The 24,998-nt window shown below is 45.8% G+C and overlaps 1 protein-coding gene across 2 annotated transcripts in view; it reads left to right on the forward strand.

Moving 5' to 3' along the window:
• ADAMTS17 (ADAM metallopeptidase with thrombospondin type 1 motif 17) overlaps positions 1-24,998 on the forward strand; it is a 290,517-nt gene that overhangs the window by 128,467 nt on the left and 137,052 nt on the right. For both annotated transcript variants that reach the window (XM_084773343.1, XM_084773344.1), the window contains exon 9: positions 24,444-24,584. In XM_084773343.1, coding sequence (XP_084629469.1) covers positions 24,444-24,584 — 141 coding nt within the window. The remainder of the gene's footprint in view (positions 1-24,443; positions 24,585-24,998) is intronic.

The following is a 24,998-nucleotide window of genomic DNA, read 5'->3' on the forward strand; positions in this document are numbered from 1 at the left end:
ATTTCCAGATGTCTACCCCTCTTGGATGTTTCTGCTTTTTTTTTTTCCTGGGCTTCGAGATGTGTCATTAAGTTGCTTATATGGGATGTTTTAAATTTCTTTATAAAGGCACTTAGTGCTATGAATTTTCCTCTTAGCACCGCTTTCAATGTGTCCCACAGATTTGGGTATGCTGTTCTTTCATTTTCATTGAATTTGAGGAAGTCCTTAATTTCTTTCTTTATTTCTTCCCTGACCCAGGTGTCATTAAGTAGAGAGCTGTTCAGTTTCTATGTGTGTGTAGGCTTTTTGATATTTCTGTTGTTGTTGACATCCAGCCTCAGGCCATGGTGATCTGATAGGGCACAAGGTATTATTTCAACCTCCTTGAATCTGCTGAGGCTTGCTTTGTGACCTACTATATGATCATCTTTGTGAGAAGAAGGTATAATCCTTTGTGTTTGGGTGAAAAGTTCTGTAGATATCTGTTAGGTCCACTTGATTCATGATGTTGGTTAGTGTTCTTATTTCTTGGTTTAGTTTCTGTTTCGCTGACCTATCCTTTGGTGGAAGTGGGGTGTTAAAGTCTCCCACTATTCATGTGTGGGGATTGATGTATGGTTTAAGCTTTGTTAGTAGTTCTTTTACAAATGTGGGTGCCCTTGTATTGGTGTTTAGATGTTTAGATGTTTAGATAGATGTTTAGAATTGTGATGTCCTCTTGGTTGACTTTACCTTTGATGAGTATGAAGTGACCACCTTCATCTCTTTTGATTGATTTTGGGTGGAAGTCTATTTTATTAGATACTAAAATGGCTGCACCAGCTTGTTTCTTGTGTTCATTTGCTTAGAATACCTTTTTCCAGCCTTTTACCCTGAGGCAATGTCTATCCTTGTGGCTGAGATGCAGTTTTTTTGAATGCAGAAGAATGTTGGGTCTTGTTTATGCATCCATTCAGTTAGTTTGTGCCTTTTTATTGGAGAATTAAGACCATTAATGATGAGGGATATTAATGACCAGTGACTGTTTAGTCCCTTGTTTTTGATGTTGGTTGCAGTAGAGTGTTTTTCTCTTGCCGCTTTTAATATTTTTTCCTTTGTTCTATATATTTTGTGTTTTTATTATTATGTGGCGGGAAGATTTTCTTTTCTGGTCTATCCTATTTGGTGCTCTGTAGGCCTCTTGTATGTTTATATGCATCTCCTTATTTAAATTGGGCAAGAGAAAAAGGCCAAGTAACATATAATGGCAATCCTATCAGAATTATACCCGACTTCTCAGCAGAGACCATAAAAGCCAGAAGGGCCTGGACAGAGGTCCTACAAAGCCTGAGAGACCACAGATGCCAGGCCAGACTACTACACCCCACGAAACTATCAATAATTATTGATGGAGAAAACAAGATATTCCATGACAAAACCAAATTCAAACAGTACCTATCCACAAACCTGGCCTTACAAAAGCTACTAGAAGAAAACCTCCAAACCAAAGTGACAAGCTACAAACCAAAATTACAGGGAAAATGGATAACTACACCGTCGCAAAAACATAACCATACAAACACTCTACGAAGTATGAGAGCTTTGTTAGGTAAGCCTCAGCTGGACTGGGGTGAATCAATGTCTGCCTGGCAATCCTGCCCAAACCCTGCATCCTCCTCAACACAGGGGATGTACAGACTCATGAGGCCAGGGGGATCCTTGGGGTGAATGTCTCCTTGGCCCAGGAGCCATGCTTCACCGCAGGTCAACTGAACCACTTGTCCTGAGGAGATGTCTTAGCAAGGATCTCCAAAAGGCTCCCTGCATCCAGGGTGAGACCACGGGAGATGGCATCACACAGTGTCCACTGATGCTCTCTCTAGCACCAAGAAACTTCTTGCTTCTGTGTCTTGCCCCTACATCTCTGTCTTCCTGAGGGTCCTTCTTAGTTGAGCCTCAGTGGTGCTGAAAACTGTTTTGCTTTCCTGGACCCTGTCCCCTGAATTTGCATGCTTTTTCTTTGCTGAGTCAACCAGCTAGTCACGCTATAAGCAGGTATAGTCTCAAATATCTTCAGCTGTCACCTCCTAGGACACCTTAGTTAAGTGTACAGCACAGAGCCTAAGATCTCCTGTGATAGGATGTTGGAGAAGGGTAGGGCTGATTGGCAGAGAGGCCTGGCAATGGAAGTGTGCAGCGGCACAGTGTCATATCAAGTGCACTGATAAGGAACTATGCTGGGCCATCTAGTTGTCACACAAGCACCTGTAGACACACAGACATTATGTATAGATAGAGTCAAACTACCTGGGTACAAGTGGAGGGACAGAGCTGTACAACACCCTGACACCCTTGGGCCATTTCCCTTCTTCTACAAGCATTGGTCTGGTGGGACTAGACTGTGTGGACACTTGAACAGAGCCAGGGACACTACAGGACCCACATGATCACATGGTGCCTCAGAACTGGACCCTCTTCACTCTGGATGTTTCCTTTCAGAATGTGACATTACAGGGGTGACCTGAGGACAGTAGGTGTCAGGAGGTGATGCAGCTGACCATGTGTGTGTGTGTACTCAGTCAAGGACTCCTTGACTGCTACGCTATTCAAAACACAAGAGATGCAATCCCCGGGACACACAGCTGATGGGAAGTAGGCAGAAGCAGGTTTGGGGCGTGGGGGAGAGGAGTAGGGGGGAAGGAGAGGGGGGGAATGTTCTCATAACTGGAGTCGACACAGTTCAAATGAAAAGGAATTGTCTTGGCCCCAGAACAGGAAGGAAAGCAAACCGTAATCCAGATGTGGGAGGCATGGAAGCACGTCTGTAATTTGTATTAAGGAAGAAAACTGCCTGGTACAGTGTGAAGAATGCCGAGGGGATGCAGGACAGTTCCGGGCTGACGGGTCACCTGCTAGCAGCCTGTGAAGTGTGTTTGGCTTGTGTGCTCCACCTGGGAGGTGGTGGGCACAGCACTCCAGCCGTCTGTGGGCTAGCTTTATAAGGCAGGCACTACAGGGACTCTCTGGAAACGTCACAACTGTTTAGACATCTTGGGAAGGGGTGCTTTTCTTCTAGATAGAATTAGGACGGTTGATCCACTCATAGCCTGGCCTTCTTGAGGGCCAAGAAGGGGGATCTGCTCCTAATGAAGGCATGGTGTCTTGGGTCTGGTTGTGACATAAGGTTTTCTGGCAGCTTCTTCGCTGGTCCTCTGATGCCCCTCCCCAACTTCTAGTCAGTTTCCATAGTCCCTGGGATGTTATTGCTCCATCCTTGCTTACTAAAGGTCATCGCGGTGGGAGCTACATGCAAGGGCTTGGGGGGGCAGTCTCAGAGAGATTTAGGGGTAGGATTTTCTTTCTCTTACCCCCTTCTCCATCACAATCAGTACCTAGCATCTGCTGTTTGATATGGCTTTCTTATTATCCGAGTTCAGCTAGGTACATGACATGCTGGCCTCATTTCCTTTTCTGTATTTTCATTGATGTATTTATCCATGTTTCAAACTTTGCTACTTGGTATCTCAAAGCTTGCGCTGTAAATCAACCTGCCCTGACTTCTCTAGCACTTCAGTAGAGCTAGAAAGTTCAGGTGTCTCACAAGTTCTCAGTGTAGCTGATCCTAAAATGTCACCCCCATTTCTCCTTTCTGCCCCTCCCCTCCTCTAAGAGTCCTTGAATGCATCTCATGAAGGGAGTTTTGGGTGGAACTGCTGCCATGGTCAGAGCATCAACAATACTTCTATAAGTAGCCTTCGTTTAGGCACCATTTCCTTGGCCACAGCACAGTTGGCCAGTGATAGCCGATAGCAACCAGTGAGTGGATCCTGAGAGGAAAAGGAGGTGGGAGCAGCGGGGAGTAAGAGAGGCCTTCTGGCAGCTCTGATCATGACAATAACAGACTCCTAGGAGGCAGCTTTAAAGACACATCTTGTTTAATGGGGGGCTACTTAAACCTTTGGGGGATGGAGATGGGCTTTTGGGGGTGAGTGTACATCACTGGCCCAGGCCAGGGCACTGGGGATGCCTCATTTGCATAAGGAGGAATTCCAGGTGCTGACGACATGACCTTATAAAGGGAGAGGCAGTTTAAACCTGGCTACTGGGCTATGTGACCTCCTGGGGGGGTGTGTCAAAGGTAGGGGCACAGGCCTATGGGTGCAGGGCTACTTGTACGGGGGCATGCAGGCCCCCGGCAGGAGGGGAGGGATCTGTCCTACTCTTGCTGATCTCATGATGGTATTTCCAGGGTTTGGATACTTCTCTATCCTACTTTTGTTCTGGGCCAGCTTCCCCCAGTCCTATGGCTCCCCAGCCCCATAGTGGCCTTCCTAACCCCCTGGCTCCAAACCTCCTCCCCCAGCATTCAAGGCTCTAGAGACACTACAGTGCTTCCTTTGCCATCTCAATGTGCCACTTACAGGCCTGTATGAGGAGAAGACACTTCTAGTCCCTGGGAAACCCGGAGGCCCATCCTTGAAAGGACCTCAACCATGGCATTGCTCAATGTGCCCAGGCCAGGTCTGACACCTTGCTCCAGACAGAGGAACAAAGCACTAGAAAGCTACTCTAAGATTCTATCGTCAATCCACCCAGTGTAGTCCCTCCTGCATGCTGAGCAGTAGGAATCAGCAGCTATTAGCTGGGAAGAGCCTCCCCTGACCCAGACTGTCAGTTCTGTAATAAGCCTCTGAGCGCCTCTGTATTGGTACCAGTCTTTTCCCCGAAAATGATGTGTGTTTAGTTCTCTGCTGGATTGCCATACCCAAAACAAAACCATCCAAGATGGCGCTGTGCATAGATGGGAGGAGGGTTGAGTTTGACTGAGGAGCCCCATCTGAAATCCCCTCATTGCTCCCTTCCATTAAAGACCCTGCCAGGAATGAGATGAGATCCAATTTTCTCATTAGATTGCCAAGGCTTCTGGCAGGTTCAACCAAGTGGCTTTTCTCCTTCTTCCTGAAGCAAGACAGGGCCTCTGCAGTCACCTTAGCCTCATCTTCTAGGTGGCAAGCCCTTTCCCCTCCCACAGCTTCAAGTGGTTGAGTGGAGACTTGGGTCAGAGCCTAGGCTGCGGCACAACACGCTCTCCACACACGGACAGAAACTGGGCCATAGCCCCGTGAAATATCTACCGTGGTTATTATATATATCCACTTGCCTTTACTTAGAACTGCGGCTCTCAACCTGTGGGTTGTGACCCCTTTGAGGTCGCATATCAAATATCCTGCATATCAGACAATTACATTATGATTCATAAGAGTAGAAAAATAACGATTATGACGTAGCAATGAAGTAACTTTATGGTTGGGGATCACCGCAACGTGAGGAGCTGTATTAAAGCGTCACAGCTCAGGAATGTTAAGAACAATTGACTTAGAGGGTCACCCCTCCCACGTGGCTAGGCTTTTGGGGTCTACAGAATGGGTGTGTCCTCCCTTTGAAAAGGATTGGACCCCTCTCTCGCAACTGAAGTCCTCATGCATCAAATGCCTCCTGCTGGTGGGATGTTCTAAACCGAATACCCACAGACACCTGCACATGCTGACCTGGGGATCTTGCTGCTAGCCTAGGCATTGGCATATTCTCCAGAAAGGCCCTTTCAGCCTCTTCTGTCTGACACGCATAGGATGTATCCACACCTTGCATGCAGCTGCTGATGACTTGATCATGTGGTAGAAAGGCCCAGTCGAAGGACCTAGAGTTTTGGGGAGAGCTGTGGGATCCCATACTTAGTTGCTGAAACCCCAGCAGGACGTGGAAGTTGCCAGGGACCAGCACACGAATATAAGAGTGGTCTCTTAGGGAAAAATAACCATAAGCGGGTGGATATGAATGAGGTAGGCTGTCATTCTCAAGGTACTGGAAGCATTAAGCTTCAAGATTTCATCTCATTTCGCAAAGCCACAGCCATGAGGTGCTGAGAAGGGGCTTGTGCCAAGCAGACCTCTGTGATTCTCTGAGATAACCATTAAAGGCAAGAGAGGATGACAGTAAAGTGTGTCAGTAACTTTGAACCAAGTTGGGAAATGACAAGGTCCCTGGTGAGACCAGAACTGAGAGGCAAGGCAGGCAACTGAGGCAAGAAACAGAGCCCTGTGGTCTTGGGATACGTGACTTCGGGAGCCTGACTCCTCTCCTGTGCCTTACTGTGACTTCCTCGGCTAACAACCGAATGGATTGTTGAAGAGGACATCATGGCAGTCTTCAGAAGTCACATCACACTTGCCCCCACTGTCTCCACATCCAGGATGTGACAAACCCAGTAGGATCCCTGCTGTGGGGACCAGAGGACCACTGGATGACCTAAAGTCTCCTATTGTTTGGTCTCTGCTCTAAGAAGCTTTCACCAATACCACACCTCCAGACAGAAACAGTGAGTGATGGTCGCGTAACTGACCCCTAGTGAGGCTACAGTTGTCGGCATTTGGGGGCTCGTTAAGAGAAGGAACACCTGGGTTAATTAAGGGCCCTCCTCATCTTTTTGAAGCCTGCTCTCTTATCATCCAACAGTGTCAAAAAATATCTCCCGACCTTGAGGAACTGATGCCAGGAAGAAAGAGGCACCTGGGTTCCCGGGGTCCTCCTGCCTCACACAGCAGATAAGGCTCCTCTAAATGCCCATCCTCCCTGATCCCCACTGGATAGGCCCCTCCTCTTTGACAGTTGACCTTGACCTGGGATTCATTCATCCCATGTCCAGTTCAGAATCTGGCCAAGGAGACCGAGGAAGTCCCTGTCTTTGGGACTAACAAAAGGCGGCCGAACTTCCTCTGTGGCTGTGCTCTCTGGTGTGGTCTGAGGATTGACCCCACCCTACCACCTTGGAGAGTGCTAGGAACTCAGGCCCACAGGGTGGTTCAGGGAAAGGAGAGTCAAGGCATGCTAAGCGGGTATCATGTCAGGGCACACTCCCTGCAGCTGCATGCTGAAACCACAAGGATTTATATGGCTGTGAATCACTTTACCAACCAAGTCATCTCTTCAGCCCTTCATTTTTCTTTTATAGCTAAACAAAAGCTAGAACATCATCTGAACACACACACACACACACACACAACATACATACATAACATGTATACGAGAATAAGACAATTCATTTGTAAGATAAGGAGGGTAGAACTAGGATTGTTGCCTAGGACAAACACTTCCCTAAAATGCACTGAGGCCCAGACTATGCCAAACAGGACCAGAGGTTGGGAGAGGTACAGTAGGAAGAATAAAATATGCTAAATAGAAGTTACACTACTCCTTCAAAATGGTAAAATGAAAACATGACTCACAGGAGGGCATGAAAAAAACAAACAGAAAACTACATGCCTGTAAGTTACTCCCCATGTAAATTATATAAAAAGAGCTAGTTAAAAGACATGCATTGGCAGAATGTACTTTAAAATACTATATGCTCTATATGGTGTCTGAAACAGGGATGCTTAGCCCCATTTTATCTTGAGGATGTTTTATACAACTTTGAGTATACAGGTAGATAAAACATGCAAACCAAGCATTTAAAATAAATAAAGCATAAATTTGTTTTAAAATAGTTTTTGATATATATGTAATTTTACCATTTGTTAAAGATAAAATTACATTTACATGGTAATTAAATAAATGTGCTTATTTATTTTTACATAAATAACCAGATTTTGTTTGGATATTTGATACGTTCTTCAGAGTTGACTGATGTTTTGATTTTTCAGTCATCAATGCTAGAAACACTGCAGACATATGTTTAGGGTCATTCGAAAAATTGTTGGAAATTCTGTCTTAGCCTGTTGGGCAGCCTCATTCTTTTTTTAATTGGAACATTCTCTTCTGGAGGCAAGAGGGATACTCAAGACTCAAGATCAAATTGAGAAGGCTCAGCGGGTTCCTGAAACTTGTAAGATTTAGAGAGGGACAAAAGTTACAAAAACTGGGAGTCCTTTCTCAAGTGTGTGTGTGTGTGTGTGTGTGTGTGTGTGTGTGTGTGTGTGTGTATGTATGTGTGTGTGTGTACATGCGCAATGAACAGTTGCTTTGGAGGAGGTGCCTACAAGTTGTGCAGAGCACTCCAGGGAAGCAGCAGAGTCATCGCCCATGCTGGGTGGCCTTTCAGAGACAATGCTGCATCTCTAAGCAATCCCACATTGATGCTCCTGTAAGTAGCCCCCCCAAAAAACCCTATTAGTTGACTCAGCTAGACTTGGGAAGGATCATTTCTTTGGTCCACCATTGGGGGCTCCTCTAGGGTAAGAAAATGTATGTTTGTATCTCTCCAAGACAAGTCATCCAACACAACCCTAACCCAAAATCCGTTTAACTGTTTATTTAATTGAAGCACAAGCCAGTAACTTAGACAGCAGTTCTTAAACTCAGACATTCTAGCACAGAAAGATGCATACACACTGAGGAAGGGTGATAGGGAAAGTGTTACGCATCTCTGTTTTCTGTGGTTAGACCATCGTGTTTCTGGAAGAGCAGAAAGTGGTTATAGCACTGCAGCTGATAGTGCGCCAAGTGTATCTGAGATGTTTCAGGTGGTGTCGTTGGTACTGCATGAAGGGAAGGGATGTGTGTGCTGCAAAGGACAGCACTGCACATTCAGAGCAGTGAAGTCACATGACACAGCAGGGGTACCTACTGCTGGAACCACTTCCACTTTGTTACATATTTGACTTGGGAGGGTTAAATTTTGTTGGTTTTTTTTTTTTGGTTTTTTTTTTTTTGGTTTTTTTTGGTTTGTGTGTGTGTGTGTGTGTTCAGGAAACTGTCCCTGGTGCCATATTTCATGCCCTGCCTTCCATTCTGTTACGTGGCACCGCATAGGATCAATCACAGCCTACAGTTTAAGAACTTTGGAGGTTTAAAAGAAACTAAATAGAAGGGCACTAGTTAGCAAAATACCTGTTTCCTCCAAGCTTCTGTGAAACTTTCAGCCAGATAAGCTTTATCCTGGTCATACAACAAGCCAGAACAAGTCTTAGGCGCTGGGACCATGCAAAATGTATTCTATGGGGGAAATGGAATCGAACCATACATCAGTAACAAAAACAATGGAAACAAAAACAAGAGAAATGCCTCCAAACACTAAGAAATTGTTTATAATATGTTATTTAACCATTAACTGGTTGAAGTCAAAAGCAGAATTGGGGCCCTAGAAGATAACTCAGTTGGTACAGTTTTGCTTTGCAAGTGTAAGCACCTGAGTTGGATCCCTACAACCCACATTTTAAAAAAAAGCCAGGCATGGTGGCCAGCTCTGTGATCCCAGTGCTCAGGATGTGGAGACAGACAGATCTCTGGGGCATTCTAGCCTGCCCAGTAAGCGTAGTCTACTCAGGCACTCCAGGCTAATGAGAGACTGTGTCTCAAACAAACAAATAAAATAAGAATAAAAATAAATAATTTTAAAGGTAGACAGTACCTGAGGAATTATATATAAGAGCTGCTTGTCCTCTGGCCTTGACACGGCACACGTACACTTGTGCCTGTATAATCAACTGCACACACATGTACATGTGCACACACATAAAACCAGAAGTAAACAGAAATGAAAGCACAATTCATGAGCATGAATGTGATATAGCTCGGGCCAAGGGTTTATTGCACTAGGAGCTTAATTGGAAAAGAAAGTAATTCACCCATCAGTGTTCTTACAGAACTGGCAGGACAGAAACATACAAAGTAAGTAACAATAATGAGTAGAACTCAACGATGTTGACAACAGAAAAACGATAGAGGGAATTAATGAAAAAATTGTTCTCCAAAATAAAGCAACAAAATTGCTAAGGCTGCAGGCAGATTGACAAAGCTCAAGAGGAGAGACACATCATCAACGTCAGTCATGAAGCAGGACATCACAAGTCCCACAGCCATTAAAGGGATCATAACTGGGCAACTGAAAAGGAATAGAGAACTGTCTCGGCAGATATAAACTAATAGAACTCAGTAAGAACAAATAATCTAAATAGCCATGTGTCTACTAAAGAAATGATTTCCATTGGTAACCCACTGAGAGCCATTAGTGCTGTCAATCATGTGCATGGGAACTGGCCATTGACAGAAGAATGGGGGACCTGCTAGTGTCTTCAGTAAAGGATGATTCTCCTTCCCCTAGCAACTGTCCATTGCCAATAGCTCCTCAGTATGGAGTGGAGCCTGAGGAGCATCCACTCCATCTGGGCTTGCTTTGGATGGCTTGATCTTGTGTAGGTCTTGTGCTGGTCACAGAGCAGATGTGAGTTCATGAGCGTGATAGCCATGTCATGTCTGGAAGACAACACTCCACAACGTGCTTCCTAGGCCCTGTCTCTTACATGCTTTCTGCTTGCTTTCCAATGATTGTTCCTTGAGCACGCACACACTAAAGTAGAAGTCCCATTTAGGGCTAAGCTCTCAACCTCTTATTCTTGGCACTGTGAAGAGTTAGGAATCTCTACACTGACTGTGTCCCCCTGCAAAAACCAAAGGCATGACATTGCAAGCTTGGCACAATAGAAGAATATAGGGATGGAGAAGAGGATATAGTGTGTCGATTTGATCATATGTCAGTGTGTATGTGTGCATCTCAAAAGTAATTTTTAAAATGTTTTGAATTTGTAATTATAGATGTGCTTAACATGATCTAAACCATATACAGTGATTGCATCAAAATATGCAGTTACCTCATTAATATATTCATTTTAAATCTGAACTTATTTTACACTTCATTTCATGTATGTGTGCATGGGCATGTGGTACAATGCACATGGGGAGGGCAGAGGACAGCTTTCAGGAGTCAGTTCTTGACTTCCACCTGGCTGAGGGAGAATCCCTCTTCTTTCTCTTGCTATGCAGCTGATTTCAGGCTAGGGATCCTGTGAGCTGTCGGCTGGTTCTCCTGTTTCCATCTTCCATCTCAGAGTAGAAATGCTGGGGTCAGAGATGTAAGCCACAACATGCAGCTCTTTGTGTGGGGTCCAAGGGTTGTCAAGTTTGAGTGGCTGGTGCTTTAGGCACTGAGCCATCTCTCTGGCCCCTGGACAGTTTTTATGCATCAGTCTAAAAAGTTTAAGCTAAGTCTTGAAAACTTAAACTAAAACTACATCTTCAGGCCAAGATGACTTCACTGAAGATTTTTTATGCCAAACACTCAAAGAATAATTATCAATTTTATATACTGTCTCACAGTAAAGAGAAAAGGAAGAAACATTTCCCAATTAAATCTAGGAAGCCAGTATTACTGTGATACCAAAACATACAAAAGTATAGCTCAGTTCCTTTCAAGAGAATTTTAGAAAATTCCAAGTGTATGTTTGTGTGTGTGTGTGTGTGTGTGTGTGTGTGTGTGTGTGAGAGAGAGAGAGAGAGAGAGAGAGAGAGAGAGAGAGAGAGAGACAGAGAGACAGAGAGACAGAGAGACAGAGAGACAGAGAGAGACAGAGACGGAGAGAGAGAGAGAGAGAGAGAGAGAGAGAGAGAGAGAGAGAGAGAGAATGAATGTGATACCAAAATACACACAAAAGTATAGCTCAGATTCTTTGAAGAGAATTTTAGAGAATTCCAATTGTGTGTGTGTAAGAGAGAATGAACAAGTGAGCAAGTAAGTGTGAGTGAATGAGTGAGTGAGCAAGCGAGTGAATGAATGAATGAGGTGAGTGAGCAAGTGAATGAATGAATGAGGTGAGTGAGCAAGCGAGTGAATTAATGAGTGAAAAATGTAAAGCCATGACCAAGGAGATTAATTTCAGGTATACAGGTTAGTTTAATTTCAATTTGTCATTTTGTATACTATGTCAATAGCCTAATGAAGGAAAATTCTATCAATTGATGTGGAAAAGTCTTTTGTCAACATATCTCACTTCTATTGTCTTCTGTTCATGATAACAACCTGCATCATTTGGGGACTCAAGAGAAGGTCCTCTGCTCTCCAAGAACATCAGCAAAACAGCCAAAACGAATACACTGAACAGTAAAGACTTGTGCTGTCTTTATAAAAAGAATTTTAATTTATATATTCACTTTACATCCCAATCGTAGCCCCCTCCCTCCTCTCCTCCTTGCCCCACCCTCTTCTCCTCTTCCCTCTCTCCTTCTCAGAAAAGAAGAGCTCCACCACCACCACCCACACGCCAGCACATCAAGTCCAATCAGGACTGTGCTCTTCCTCATCCACTGGGCCAGGCAAGGCAGCCTGGTTAGGGTGAAGTGATCTGACGCAGGCAACAGAGTCCATTTCATAGACAGCAGCTGCTCAGCTTACTAGGGAACCCACATGAAGATCAAACTGCCCATCGGTTACATATGTGTAGGGGGCCCAGGTTCAGCTCTTTGGTTGGTAACCGCCGTGGGCCTAGGTTAGCTGACTCTGTTGGTGTTCTTGTGGCATTCTTGTCTCCTCCGGGTCCTTCTCTCCCCCTCCCTCCACAGCACTCCCTGATGTGATCAGCTGCTGCGCGGGGCCTCTCAGAGCATGGTTATACTAGGCTCCTGTCTGTAAGCATAGCAGAGTATCCTTAATGGCATCAGGGGTTGGCTCTCTGAGACCCATGGGGTGGCCCTCAGGTTGGGGGCACTCCCTCAGTCCCTGCTCTGTCTTGATCTCTGCACATCTCGTAGGCAGGGTAAATTTTGGGTCAAAGGTTTTATAGGTGGATTGGTGTTCCCTTCCTACCACTGTAATTCCTGCCTGGCTAGAAGGTGGCTTCCTCAGTCCCCACGTCCCTGGCTGTCAGGGGGCTCAGCTAGAGACATTCCCATATCCTCCTTGTACCCTACCTGTCTCAGGTCCCCAGCCTGTCGCAGCGATGCCCCTACTCTGTTTCCCTTTTCTCTCTATTTCCTCCTCTGACCTCCCCTCTCCACTCTCTGCATATCTGACCCTCCCTCCTCCTTTCCCTCCCCTCACCCTCCTACCCAGTTCCCTCTCTTCATCAACTTCTGCTGTCTCCTTCCCTTAGCCCCTCCTTGTTACTTAGCTTCTTTGGGTCTATGAATTTTCATATTGTTATCCTGTAATGTATGGTTAATATCCACTTATAAGTGAGTCTTTCTGGGTCTGGGTTACTTCACTCAGGATGATCTTTTCTGGTTCCATTCATTTGCCTGTAAATTTCATGATTTCCTTGTGGGTTTTTTTTTTTAATTTTTAATTTTTAAAAATTTATTTACTTTATATCCCGATTGTAGCCACCTCCTTTGTCTCTTCCATTCCCCCTTCCTTTTTCCCCTTCCCCTACTCCTTAAAAAGGGGGAGCCCTCCTCCCCTACCATCTGACCTCAGCCTATCAAGTCTCATCAGGACTGCCTGCATCCTCTTCCTCTGTGGCCTGGCAAGACACGCCCACCAGGGGAAAGTGATCAATGAGTGGGCGACAGAGTCCATGTCAGAGGCAGCCCCTGCTCCCCATATTAGGGGACCCACATAGAGACTGAGCTGCCTACCGACTACATCTGAGCAGGGGGTCTAGGTCCTCTCCATGCATGGTCCTTGGCTGGTGCATCAGTTCCTGCAGGCCTCCCTGGGCCCAGAGTTTTTGGGCTCTGTTGGTCGCCTTGTGCAACTCCTGTTCTCTCAAGGTCCTTCTATCCCCCAACTCTCCCATAAGTCTCCCTGCGCTCTGCCCAAAGTTTGGCTGTGAGTCTCAGCTTCTTCATTGATCCCCTGCTGAGCGGAGTCTTTCAGAGAACATCTATGGCTGGCTCCTGTCCTGTTCCCTCTCTTCAATCACTTCCGGTGTCTGTTCTATTTGCCCTCCTGAATGAGAATTAAGCATTCTCCCTAGGGTCCTCCTTGTTATTTAGCTTCTTTAGGTCTGTGTATTGCAGTATGGTTATCCTGTGTTATATGGCTAATATTTGCTTGTAAGTATTTACCATGTGTGTCTTTCTGGGTCTGGGTTACCTCTCTCAGGATGATCTTTTCTAGTTCTATCCAGTTGCCTGCAAATTTTATGATTTCCTTGTTTATGATAGCAGAGTAGTATTCCATTGCGTAAATGTATCACAATTTCTTTATATATTCTTTGGCTGAGGGACATCTAGGTTGTTTCTAGCTATTACAAGTAAAGATGCTATGAACATAGTTGAGCAAATGTTTTTGTTGTATAGTAGAACATCTTTTGAGTATGTGCCCAGGAATGATACAGCTGGGTCCTGAGGTAGCACTATTTCCAATTTTCTGAGAAAACACCACATTGATTTCCAAAATGGATGTACAAGTTTGCACTCTCACCAACAATGGAGGAGTATTTCCCTTTCTCCACATCCTCACCATCATGTGCTGTCACTTGAGTTTCTGATCTTAGCCATTCTGACAAGTGGAATCTCAGAGTCATTTTGACTTGCATTTTCCTGATGACTAAGGACAGCTCTAAGATCAACAATTAATAAATGGTACTTCATGAAACTAAAAAGCTTCTGTACTGCAAGGACATCACTGTCAACAAAACATAACAACAGCCTACAGACTGGGGAAAGATGTTCACCAACCCTACATCCAAAAGAGGGCTAATATCCAAAATATGTAAGGGACTCAATTAAATACCAACAAACCAAATAACCCAATTAAAAATGGGGTATGGCGCTAAACAGAGAATTCTCACCAGAGGACTCTTTAATGGCTGCGAGCACTTACAGACTTATCCTTTCTAATTTAAAAAGAACATACACATCTGAGTGGATGCATACATAATATCACACGCTGATAAATAAACCTTCCATTCTTGAAGAGACACACTGTGTTCTGGGATTGAAGACTTAAGAGTAAAGATGCCTGAGTTGATCTGTAGGTCCAGTGCTGCTCTTACCAAAATGTTAGCACATGTTTTAATCAGATATAAATAAATTGATTCTAAAACTCTCAAGGAAAACTATGGATCCTAGAGTAGCCAAAACTACTTAAGGAAGCAAAGAATAGAAGGGAACAGGGCCCACTCCTGATTCTGACACACTCTATAGCTGAGGCATTCTCTGGAAGGAACACAAACAGTTTTGTGAGGAACATGGAACCCAGAAGTAGATTCACACAAACATACCCAGTTTTCAACAGAAAGACAGAAGCAACTTAGTGCAGGCTATCAAGCCTTTTCATTCAGTAAATTGCTGCAAAATATGGACATCCATTGATGAAGTAAGAAGAACCTTGGCCTAAATGTCATACTTCCCCCCCCACCCCGCCCCCAAAAAACTTACCACAGAATTAATTATGAGCTTCCGTGCAAAATACTAAACGTCCATAAAATAAGGCACAGGAGGGAAGTCTGCATGCTGTGGCTGGGCGAAGCGTTCTTCGGCTTTCACGGAACGCCATCCAAGCAAAAGAAAGTGTTGGAAGCCCCAGTGTTGAAAGCTCTGCTGTGAAAGGCCCTCTTAATGGCCTTTAAAGACATGTTAGAGGAAAGCCTACACGTTTCAGTGAAACTAAATTTCAGTAAACTGTAAACAATCCTGAGAACATGGTGAAAAGGCCCCAACAGGCGTTTCACAGGAGAGGACATGTGGGAAGGGAGTAAATGCTTGAATGATTCCCCCATCACTAATGGGGAAACGCAGACTCAATCCACGACACGTTATCACCACCCACTACTGGATGGCAATAGGGAAGGGTGACATCATGGACAGCTATAGGGGAGGGTGACATCAAGTGCTGGCCGGCCTGCTGAAGAGCGAGTCCCTCTCACATCAAAGTAGAGCTCCCCTACAGAACAGTTTGGAGATTTCTTTTAAAGCCAAAACGTCCCAAGCTCTCACAAGGAAGAAGCAGGAAGATTAGGAGTTCAAGGCCATCTGCAGCTGCGTATCGAGTTCAAGGTCAGCCTGCACTACATGAGGCCTGGTCCCGGACCCTGGAGCTTCCCCAGTGGCCTCTTGGTCGCACTTCTGTACATTTACCCCAGAGAACTGGCGATACCTTCACGTAGGAACAGGCACGTGCAAGTGAAAGCAGCAGTCTTCACATTTGCCCTCAAACTAAAACTACCTAACCCTCCAATGGGTTAGACTGTGGTTCATCCATTTCCTGGGCTATACTACCTAGCAATTAAAAGTGCATGAATTCTAGATACACAGGGCAACTTAACTGAACCTCAAATTATGCTGAAAAAAAAAAAAGCTCCCTTTCAGAGAAACATAGTACATGACTCCACTCATGTAACCGCCGTACACTAGCATAACTGTAGAGCTAGAGACGGGACTGGCGGTTGAGAGGGTTGAACGGCTAAGGGAGAGTGTGGGGAAGTCTATGGGGGAGTCAGTTGGTGACAGTGCACTTAAGCTTTTTGGTTGTGGTAGTAATTTCCCAGGGATACATGGGCTCAAGTTGTAGTCAGCTAGAGCCAGGCACCCAACAGAGTGCACGGCTTACTGGAAAGTGAACAGGTTCGGTGGGCTGTGCTGGTTTCAGTCTTCAGATCCTCATGTGGTCATGCACGGTGTCACTAGGGAAGGAAGAACCTGCACGTGGCTTTATTTTCAAGTTCTGTTGAATTTATGAAGATAAAATGTATGAATACCATCGTGGCCCCATTTGTGATCCAGGGATCATTGATGTGAGTGGCCGTCATGATCGTCATCATCCCGCCCTTACAGTGACAGCGAGACTTACATAACTTTTGCTCTGTGGCCGTCCACTGGAAGCTCTTAACATCCACCATCATCATAGCCGGCCGTCACTGGATTCCCCATTCACTGCCGTGGTCTGGACTTCTCCCAGGGTGGACCTGTTGGCCACTGATGAATGGTCCTGGAAGTGTAGGAAGTAGGTTTTCTCATCCTCACCCAGTGGCACTTAGTTCCCTTTGGACAGGAGCCTAGATTGGCATAGACTTCTGGTTCATTGCCCAAAGCCTCCATGACTTCCTCCGTAACAAGAGGGAACAGACTTGAAGGCAGAGAGGTGTGCATTGCTGTTGGCTGTGTCCATGCTTCTGAGTAGGGTGCTCCTTTCGCAGTAGTAGGTTGTGGGGAGTGGACAGTGGACGCTGGAAAACTTTCTAATGATGCTCTTTCCCGTGTCACATTCCTCTTCCCTCCTCCCGGAAGTGCTTCCAGCTATAGATGTACATGCTGTGGTTATGGCGCCATAATACTGTTTGAAACCCAGAGCTTGTCTGTCAAGGGAGAAGGAAACAAGAACACGGGCTCAGTCAGCCATTGGCACGCAGCAACACGGCTCATAGGAAACGCAGCATGGAAGGCCTTGCTGGACATACTGAGGGCTATGCTTGGACCACAGCCTGATGGGAGGTGCTTGGCTCCTAGGGGTGGGTATTAATTAATGCCCTTTTCAAGGAATGATTCACTCAGGCCACGTGTGGCTGGCCGTGCTATATTCTGCATGCACCAATTTCTGCCTACTTCCACCCTGAGTTGAAGGCACTGGAACCCCAGCAAGAGGAATCCTTCCTATCTTGGACTTCTTGGCTTCCAGAATGGTGAGCCGAAGTACACCTCTGTTCTTTAGTAAAGTAGCTAATCTCAGTATCTTAACAACAGAAAACCAAGACGTTTAGGTTGACTTAGGAAGACGTTATAAGGAAGACATTACAACAGAAGAGGCCCATCCTTATGTGGGTCTGTCGGTTTTGTTTGGCCTCCTGACCTAGCAGCAGGGTCTACAAAACACAGCACAAGGCAAGGCGCAGTCTAGCAGGTGGCTGTGTTATCTTTTTGGGTTCTTGGGTCAATCTCTTACATAACTTTATGTGTCCTGAAAAAGAAAAGCTTTGACTGCCAAAAAAGAAAAAAAGAAAAAAAAAAAAAAAGAAAAGAAAAGCTGTTTATATGCCCATGACATTGCCTGGAGCAAATCTGCCTTAGGAATGGAGGCTAAAAGACAGAAGAGAAGCAAAGGAAATGTCCCCTGCCGCCGCATTCTCCTGAGGCACAATTCACACAGACAGGTGTCACTCACAAGCTGAAGTCAGATTTGATGTGGCCCAAGGCTACTGATTCCACAGGACCCAGAACCAAGTGACAAAAGCAACCAACTTTCAGAAGTGACCAAGTGTCATTAACTCACTCCTCAGGTTAGAATCTCCATCAGACGTCTTCTCATTGGTCCCCACCAGTCAGCCACTTCTCTGTCTCAGTTTCCCTAAGTGGTTGAAGCATTGGTTTATTTTCTTGAAGATTTAACTCTTCTCTGGAGGACGTGAAAGTGGAGAAGGCATAGTGGTTGTTGAGATGTGGTCCCTTCCCTGCCTTTAGTCAGGAACAGCTCACGGACATTTTACCTGGGAGGAAGGAAAACCTTTTGGCCCTGTGAGTGAAGAGAAATGGCCAGAGATCAGGGCAAGTGGCCATTCCTTCAGAGCAGAGAGCCTCTGCCTTGTCAGAGTTGCCAGATTTAGTAGTAACCCCCCCACCCCCCATCAATCCACATGATCAGACATTTAAATCAAGGTTGTTTTGAAAGAAGAAAAGGACAGAGATGGTGCAGTACCCTGGGACGTTGAGTCCTTCCCCACCGCACAAGTAGAGCTGAGTCCCATGGGGGTCAGGTGCTGTGTAGCTTTAGGGTGAGGGATCTCAGCAGGCAGTAATGCTGCAACATGGGGGCATCATCTCCTCTGCTGTTTTGGCTTGTTTTGGGAGCTGTGGGGCTTCCTGAGACCTCCCTGCATCAACCCTGGGAGGCTTTTTGTCTGAAACACCTTCTCTATCTCTGATGAGACTTTGTGGGCAGGGTCTCTTTCCTGTTTTAATAACCCATTATCAACTACAAAGTTGCTGCTAGTAAAAATATCAATTATCGCTTATGCAAGACTTGGCATTACTTGAAACCACATTCCACCCTCAGAACACCATAGTAGCTTTGAGCCAAAATTCAGAGAGGGTTTGAGGACAACTTGTGTACACAATCATTAAGTCAGCCAAAAGAATATATTTTTATCCTGTAAGTTGAATGCCAGCTAAGCAGTAATGATTACTGCAAGAAGCTACAATTTATACTAGGGAGAGTGGAGAATTTTTTTAAGTGATAAAAAGTTTTGCTCAAGGCAGGGGGAATATAAAGACCCCAAATGTGCAAATACATGGAAATATCAGAAACCAGTCCTTGGCTTAAATTTTTTTATATTTACTTTATTTTATGTCTGTGAACACTTTTTACTGCACGTATATGTGTGCACTCTATGTCAGTGCCTGGCACCTGGGGAGGTCAAACAAGAGTGTTAGATCACCTGGCACTGGAGTTATAGGTGAGCCACTGTGAAGTGCTGGGACTTGAACCCAGGTCCTCTGCAAGAGCAACATGTGCTCTTTAACCACCAGGCCAAACTCAGCAGCCCCTAGCCCTCGGTTTTGGACAAGTGATGAGTTTATATGATGTCTTAAGTTTCTTGATCAGTGTACAGTCACAAACTTGTATAGCGATGTGCCTCATGCTGTTTTAGTCAAGGGTCAAAAAAAAAAAAAAAGCACCATGTAAATGGCCAGGGTTCATGTGGATATGTCATAGAGGGACATGGAGATACCATACGTTGTGCCGTACATGCTGTGTGGTGGTGTTTGCACGGGCGCAGAATTGCCCCTTGGTGCATTTCTCAGATTGTTCTTAGTCACAGATCAGGCAGCACATGGCAGCCTTTAGTCCCTGATCCGTGCTATGGTGGAATAGCTAGGAATTCTCACCTCCAAGTGGATGGAGGTGGGCCTTGGATTTTGAGTGTGTCCAGAGTGTGTCAACATGAGTGCCCTCTCTGGCCTCACCTAAAAATTTGGCTTCCTGGTTGGAAGGAAAGGCCACTGTGAGTTCTGGCTCTGGCCAGTCAACGTAAGCATGCTGAAGTTTGGCATCGACTGGTCTGCATTAGGGCAGCGGTCCTCAGACCTCTAAGGCTATTGGAATCTCATGGGAACCCGTAACAATCCAAATGCTGAGCTCATGCTCCGCGCCAATGAACTCAGAAACTGGGACTGTAGAAGCCAGACACCAGTGTTTCTTCAGGCTTCCTAGAAGAGTCCCCTGTGTGGCCACCTTTGAAAGTCAATGTTTTATAGAACCCGAAATTAGTCTTACTTGGCCTTCTTCTGATTCTAGAATTCACCTTCTAAATTCTGTCCTGCCTGCTTGGTTTTTAGGCCGCATTAGGCTGGGTATAAACTGTTTTGAACCTGTAATACACATTTATACAGATAAATGGGTCACACACTACTTGAGGTCACTGCGAAGCTGGCTCTGGAAGTGGGGTAACCCCCTGTTTCATTTTTATGTCAAGTGCCTTCTTTGTCAGGGGATGGGCTGATCCCTAACTCCATGACAGAGAGAACAGAACAACAGAACAGCCCAAGAGTGAAAACACTGTGTTCCTGACAAGAGCTAGAAGGTGAACTGTTTCCAACAGAGGTTACTGCTGTTTATCCCGTGATGTAAAAGAGCCTGCGGTGGGGAAGAGAGGTGGAAAGTTCAGCCGTGGGAGGAAGCTCATCCACAGAGGATCAGCAGGGAATGCCAGCTGACTGCCTCAACTTCCCCAGTTGGTTTCTGCTGGGTGTTTTGAGCACCCAAGTTGATATTTTTGCTATTTTGTCTGTCTATCTGGTTGTCTGTCTGTCTGTCTGTCTGTCTGCCTACCTATCAGATATCTATCTTTTTATATTGGCTAGCTATATATTTAATAAATCACTCATTGAATACATTAAGAAGGCATTGAAGGAACACAGCAACCCCCTCCCTTGGAACTGCAGCTTTTCCTTTTGACCTGTATAACTTTGAGATGTGTTTTCCCTGGATTCTGTGGTAGAGTGACTCTAGGAAATACCCATCTACTTCAGGAATATAGGCAAAGAGAACATATAGGAATTCTGCTGTCTAGCCAGCTGCTGTGTTTTCCGTCAGTCCATGGGTTCCATCAGTTTGCCAGTTCTCATCAGCTCCTCTGTGTGGTTAGCTCTGGGCCAGGCTGTCAAGAGTTTGTGAGCTGCTGAGATTTAAAAAAAGAATGACAAGTCTTGTCCTTTGGGGCGACTCTGAGAGTCATGAAAAGAGGGACTGTGGGGGGGTCAGAGTTCAGGGACATTCCTCCCCCCTCAAGAATGGAGAGCCACTTTTCAAGAGGAAAAAACTCTGGCCTCAGAGTGGGGGTGAGCTCCACGTGAGCCAAGGGCCAGAACAAAAGCCTTGGACGCAGACATGGTGTGTGAATCCTGGAAACCGTGAAAGGGGCTGAGTCGCAATCATTTCACAGCCCTGGAGGGGGCTGGACTTCCTCTCCGCCTCCCTGGCATGCTGGAAAAGGCAGAGTTTGAACAGTGAGTCCACACAGCCCCCTGATGATTGGTTCCCCCCACAAAAAAAGACAAGGGGGTGATAGTTATTAGGAACAGGAAGTCCCCTGTCCTTAGGATGGCTACTGCCTAAAGCATCCTGTGCCCTTTGATATCTCCAACAGGCCTTTAAACTTTGGGAGGCAGCCTTTCTTCAACCCCTCCTGCTGTCAACTAAATTCCCCCTCTTCACTGCTGGCCTTTGAAGAAAGACACAGGAGCTGCTGGGGTCTGGCTACTCATGCCCATTAAAAGGCTGCACCATTGAGGCCCTCTATGGGTATGGACTTTAGTGGGAGCAAAGGATGGGGTCCACCTTATGGCTTTTGCTAGCCTTTAGATCCCCACCTCACTCTGAGTTTTGAGTAACTAACAAGTGAATGAGCATCACAACCAGCCCCTATTGTCAGGGTAGGGCTTAAATCTTAGCTTCTTGGGAATCAAAGTTGCTAGATTTAGAAGGACTTGAAACTAAACAAAGATGACACAAACCAGTTTATCACAATCGTGTGTGTGTGTGTGTGTGTGTGTGTGTGTGTGTATACTCACATATATACATACAGTCTCTCTGTCTCTCTCTGTCTCTCTCTGTCTGTCTCTGTCTCTGTCTGTCTGTCTGTCTGTCTGTCTGTCTGTCTGTCTCTCTCTCTCTCTCTCTCTCTCTCTCTCTCTCTCTTTCTCTCTCTCTCTCTCTCTCTCTGTGTGTGTGTGTGGGGGGGGGGTGTGGGTGTGTGTGTGTGTTGGGCGTGCACACACACATATACATGTGCAGGCAGTCTATGGGTGCCTGTAGAGGCCAGAGGAAGATGTCTGGTGCCCTGCTCTGTCACTCTCCATACTATGCCTGTAAGACAGTCTCCTACTGAGCCTGGAGCTTGCTGGGTTTCGGCTATGTTGGCTACTCAGCAAAGCCCCAGCAGTCCTCCAGTCCTCCCACCCACTCGCATTAACAGGTGCATGGCCACACCCAGATTTTACATGAGTGCTCTGACTTTGAACTCGGGTCCTCATGCTTGTACAACAAGCACTTTAACCACTGAGCCATCTCTCAGCCCCACTGTGAGCATTTCTTCAAAGTTAATGTGCCTGCTACCTGTTTCATGGTGCCTTCGGGACACCTGAGTTGGCAGCCCAGAGGCTGTTTGATTCCTTCACTCTCATGGATGAATGTGCCTAAAACAGTCATTGCCTCCTTCGTAGCCACCATGACTTTTCCTTCAGAGCAGTGGCTCTTAACCTTCCTGACACTGCATCCCTTTAATACAGTTCATCATGTTGTGGTGACGCCCCCAGTGATAAAATTATTTCATTGCTACCTCACAACTGTAATTTTGCTACTGCTATGACTCATCTGATGTGCAGGAGATCAGCTGTGCAACCCTCAGAGGGGTCGTGACCCACAGGTTGAGAACCGCTTCTTTAGACTGTGAGCTTCACATGCCTAGTACTTCAGAGCTGTGTCTTTCTAATAGAAAGCATCTGACAACTATATATTAAATGAGTAGCTAGATATGGCTACCCCGTGTTTAGTCAAGGATGAGGAAATTGAGCTGCAGAGGAGTTGCCAACTAGGGCAGGGCATCGGCCCTCCATGCTTTGTCCTTTCTTTGTATTTTCTTCTCTGTCTTGGCATAATTAGTTAAAGTTTTGTTAAGTTAGAGTGAAAAGCCCACTTGCTATAAGTGTCTTAGATGTGTGTGTAAATGCAGTACAAAAGCATGTGTGCACAGACCTGGATGTGACCTCACGCCTTCTGTCATTTCATGACGGCTTCACACTATGCGTTTATTATCCATCCTTGCCTAGCACAATATTACCCATTATAGCAAATAACACAAGCACCAATGTGCCCTCGACCCCATCTGATGGCCAGGCTGTGCCCCTGACAGCCGTTCCTTGGCCTCCCCATCCCTCCTCTAGCGTTCATTTCTCCACACTGGCCAAGGCAGCTTTGAGGACAGGCCAGACCTGACTCCTGTCCCCTTTCATCAAAGTCCAAAGGCATGTGAAAGGCGGGTCAGCTCAGAGATAGCTGAATCCAGAACTTCCAGCATGGCGGCTGTGTGGAACCCCTGGCTCTCTATCTCCTTTGGAGTCCTCAGTACTGACTCCAGTGGAGCTGAGTGGTGTGATGCATTGTGGGAGTTCTTCCTTGACCCCCTCCATGGTATGCCTTGAGATATCCTGTAGCAAATCCAGGAGTGCTGTTTTGTTTAAGATAAGATCCATCCAAAGCCATTAAGTTATTATCGTGTCTGACGTATGTGACATGAGAGACCCATCTGTGCCCTCGACCTCACAGTCATTTTGAGTTAAAATGACTATGTGCTTAATGCCACACATTTTCATCAAACATACCATTGCCAGAAATAATACATGCCCTGGGACACAAACCTAAAATAACATGGAATTTTCAGTCAGGTAATCTTTAATTTAAACTAAAAATAACCTAAACAGTAGTTTATATAAACCTCAAGTACCGTGACTGGGTCTCTCTCCTGGAAATCATTGCCAGCAAGCTGTGCACAAGCTGCTCTTGGCCTGTCTGCAGGTTCAGCTCATTACAGTGTGGGCATGTGGATAAACCGAGGGCATCGTTTAGGTCAGCATTTGGTCACACCCCCACCTAGAGGTACCTCCCAGTATCCCTTAGGTGCAGTTGACAAGGAAGGTGACAGGACACAGGGAACACCAGCTAATGAGGACAGGGGTCCCTCTGGGTCCTCTCTTGTATTTCTTGAGGATAAGGAACTTTTTCAGTAAAGAAGAAAAAAATTAGGGAGAGGTATGAACCATCACAAAGGACACAATTGTTCTTGAGTTGGAAGCCTCGAAGCCACAGTCTTCAGCAACTCGGTCCCTGGTGTTTCCCATTGGCTCTCAGCGTGGTGTGGTTCGTTCTAATGAGTGCAAAACTTTAGGCCACTAACATAATGACATTTAATGTGAGATATCAGGTCAGTTTATCAGAAGGTTGGACTTTATTCACTGGCATGTCATTAATTATCATGCTTAAGAATGCGTTCAGTCACTCATTATTAACATCATTCTGCTCAATCTTCATACATTCTGTAATCAAACCGCCTCAGTCTCCGTATAAACTCCTGACTGTGGTCTGTAGTGTGATAACATTAGCACCCTGTCCACATCGCTCTTTGTACTTTAAAGTTGATTTACGCTTGACCCGCGACCTAGAAATGAGGCATGTGAGGCATAGCGTCCCACATCCCTCCTTTCTCTTTCTCTTTGAACAGCCTGGGAATGAACCATGACGATGACCACTCATCTTGTGCTGGCCGGTCGCACATCATGTCGGGAGAGTGGGTGAAAGGCCGGAACCCCAGCGACCTCTCTTGGTCATCCTGTAGTGGAGATGACCTCGAGAACTTTCTCAAGTAAGTCCTGGACTCATTCCATAACATCAACAGAGTTTTGTTTTGTTTTTTAATTAAAAGACCAAAGATGGGCAACCCAGCAAGCGTGAGACGCCAGTCTTTGGATGAACTCTCGTCTGGCTTGGGAGGTGATCAGTGCAGAGCCACCTGTAATGGGCAAAGGCCCCTTCCTGAGGCTGCAGCTGCTGTGGTGATGTTGGTTGTCCAGTAGGGGATTGGTTGAATAAATGGTTGCTTGAGTGAAATATCAACCCAGTGACTCCATCTTGCACTTGTCTGCTGATCTATGACCATGGGTGGCCACCACTGTAGGGACAACTTGGCTGCTGTAGAACTGAGAGCCTGCTGCCACTTGCTGGTGCTGCTTCTCTTGGGGGCAGTGAATTTGCTGGGGGTGGGTTTGCACACTTCCCT

The sequence above is a fragment of the Acomys minous genome, assembly GCF_964271855.1.
Source record: "Acomys minous genome assembly, chromosome: 2".
In the NCBI taxonomy this organism is placed as follows: domain Eukaryota; kingdom Metazoa; phylum Chordata; class Mammalia; order Rodentia; family Muridae; genus Acomys; species Acomys minous.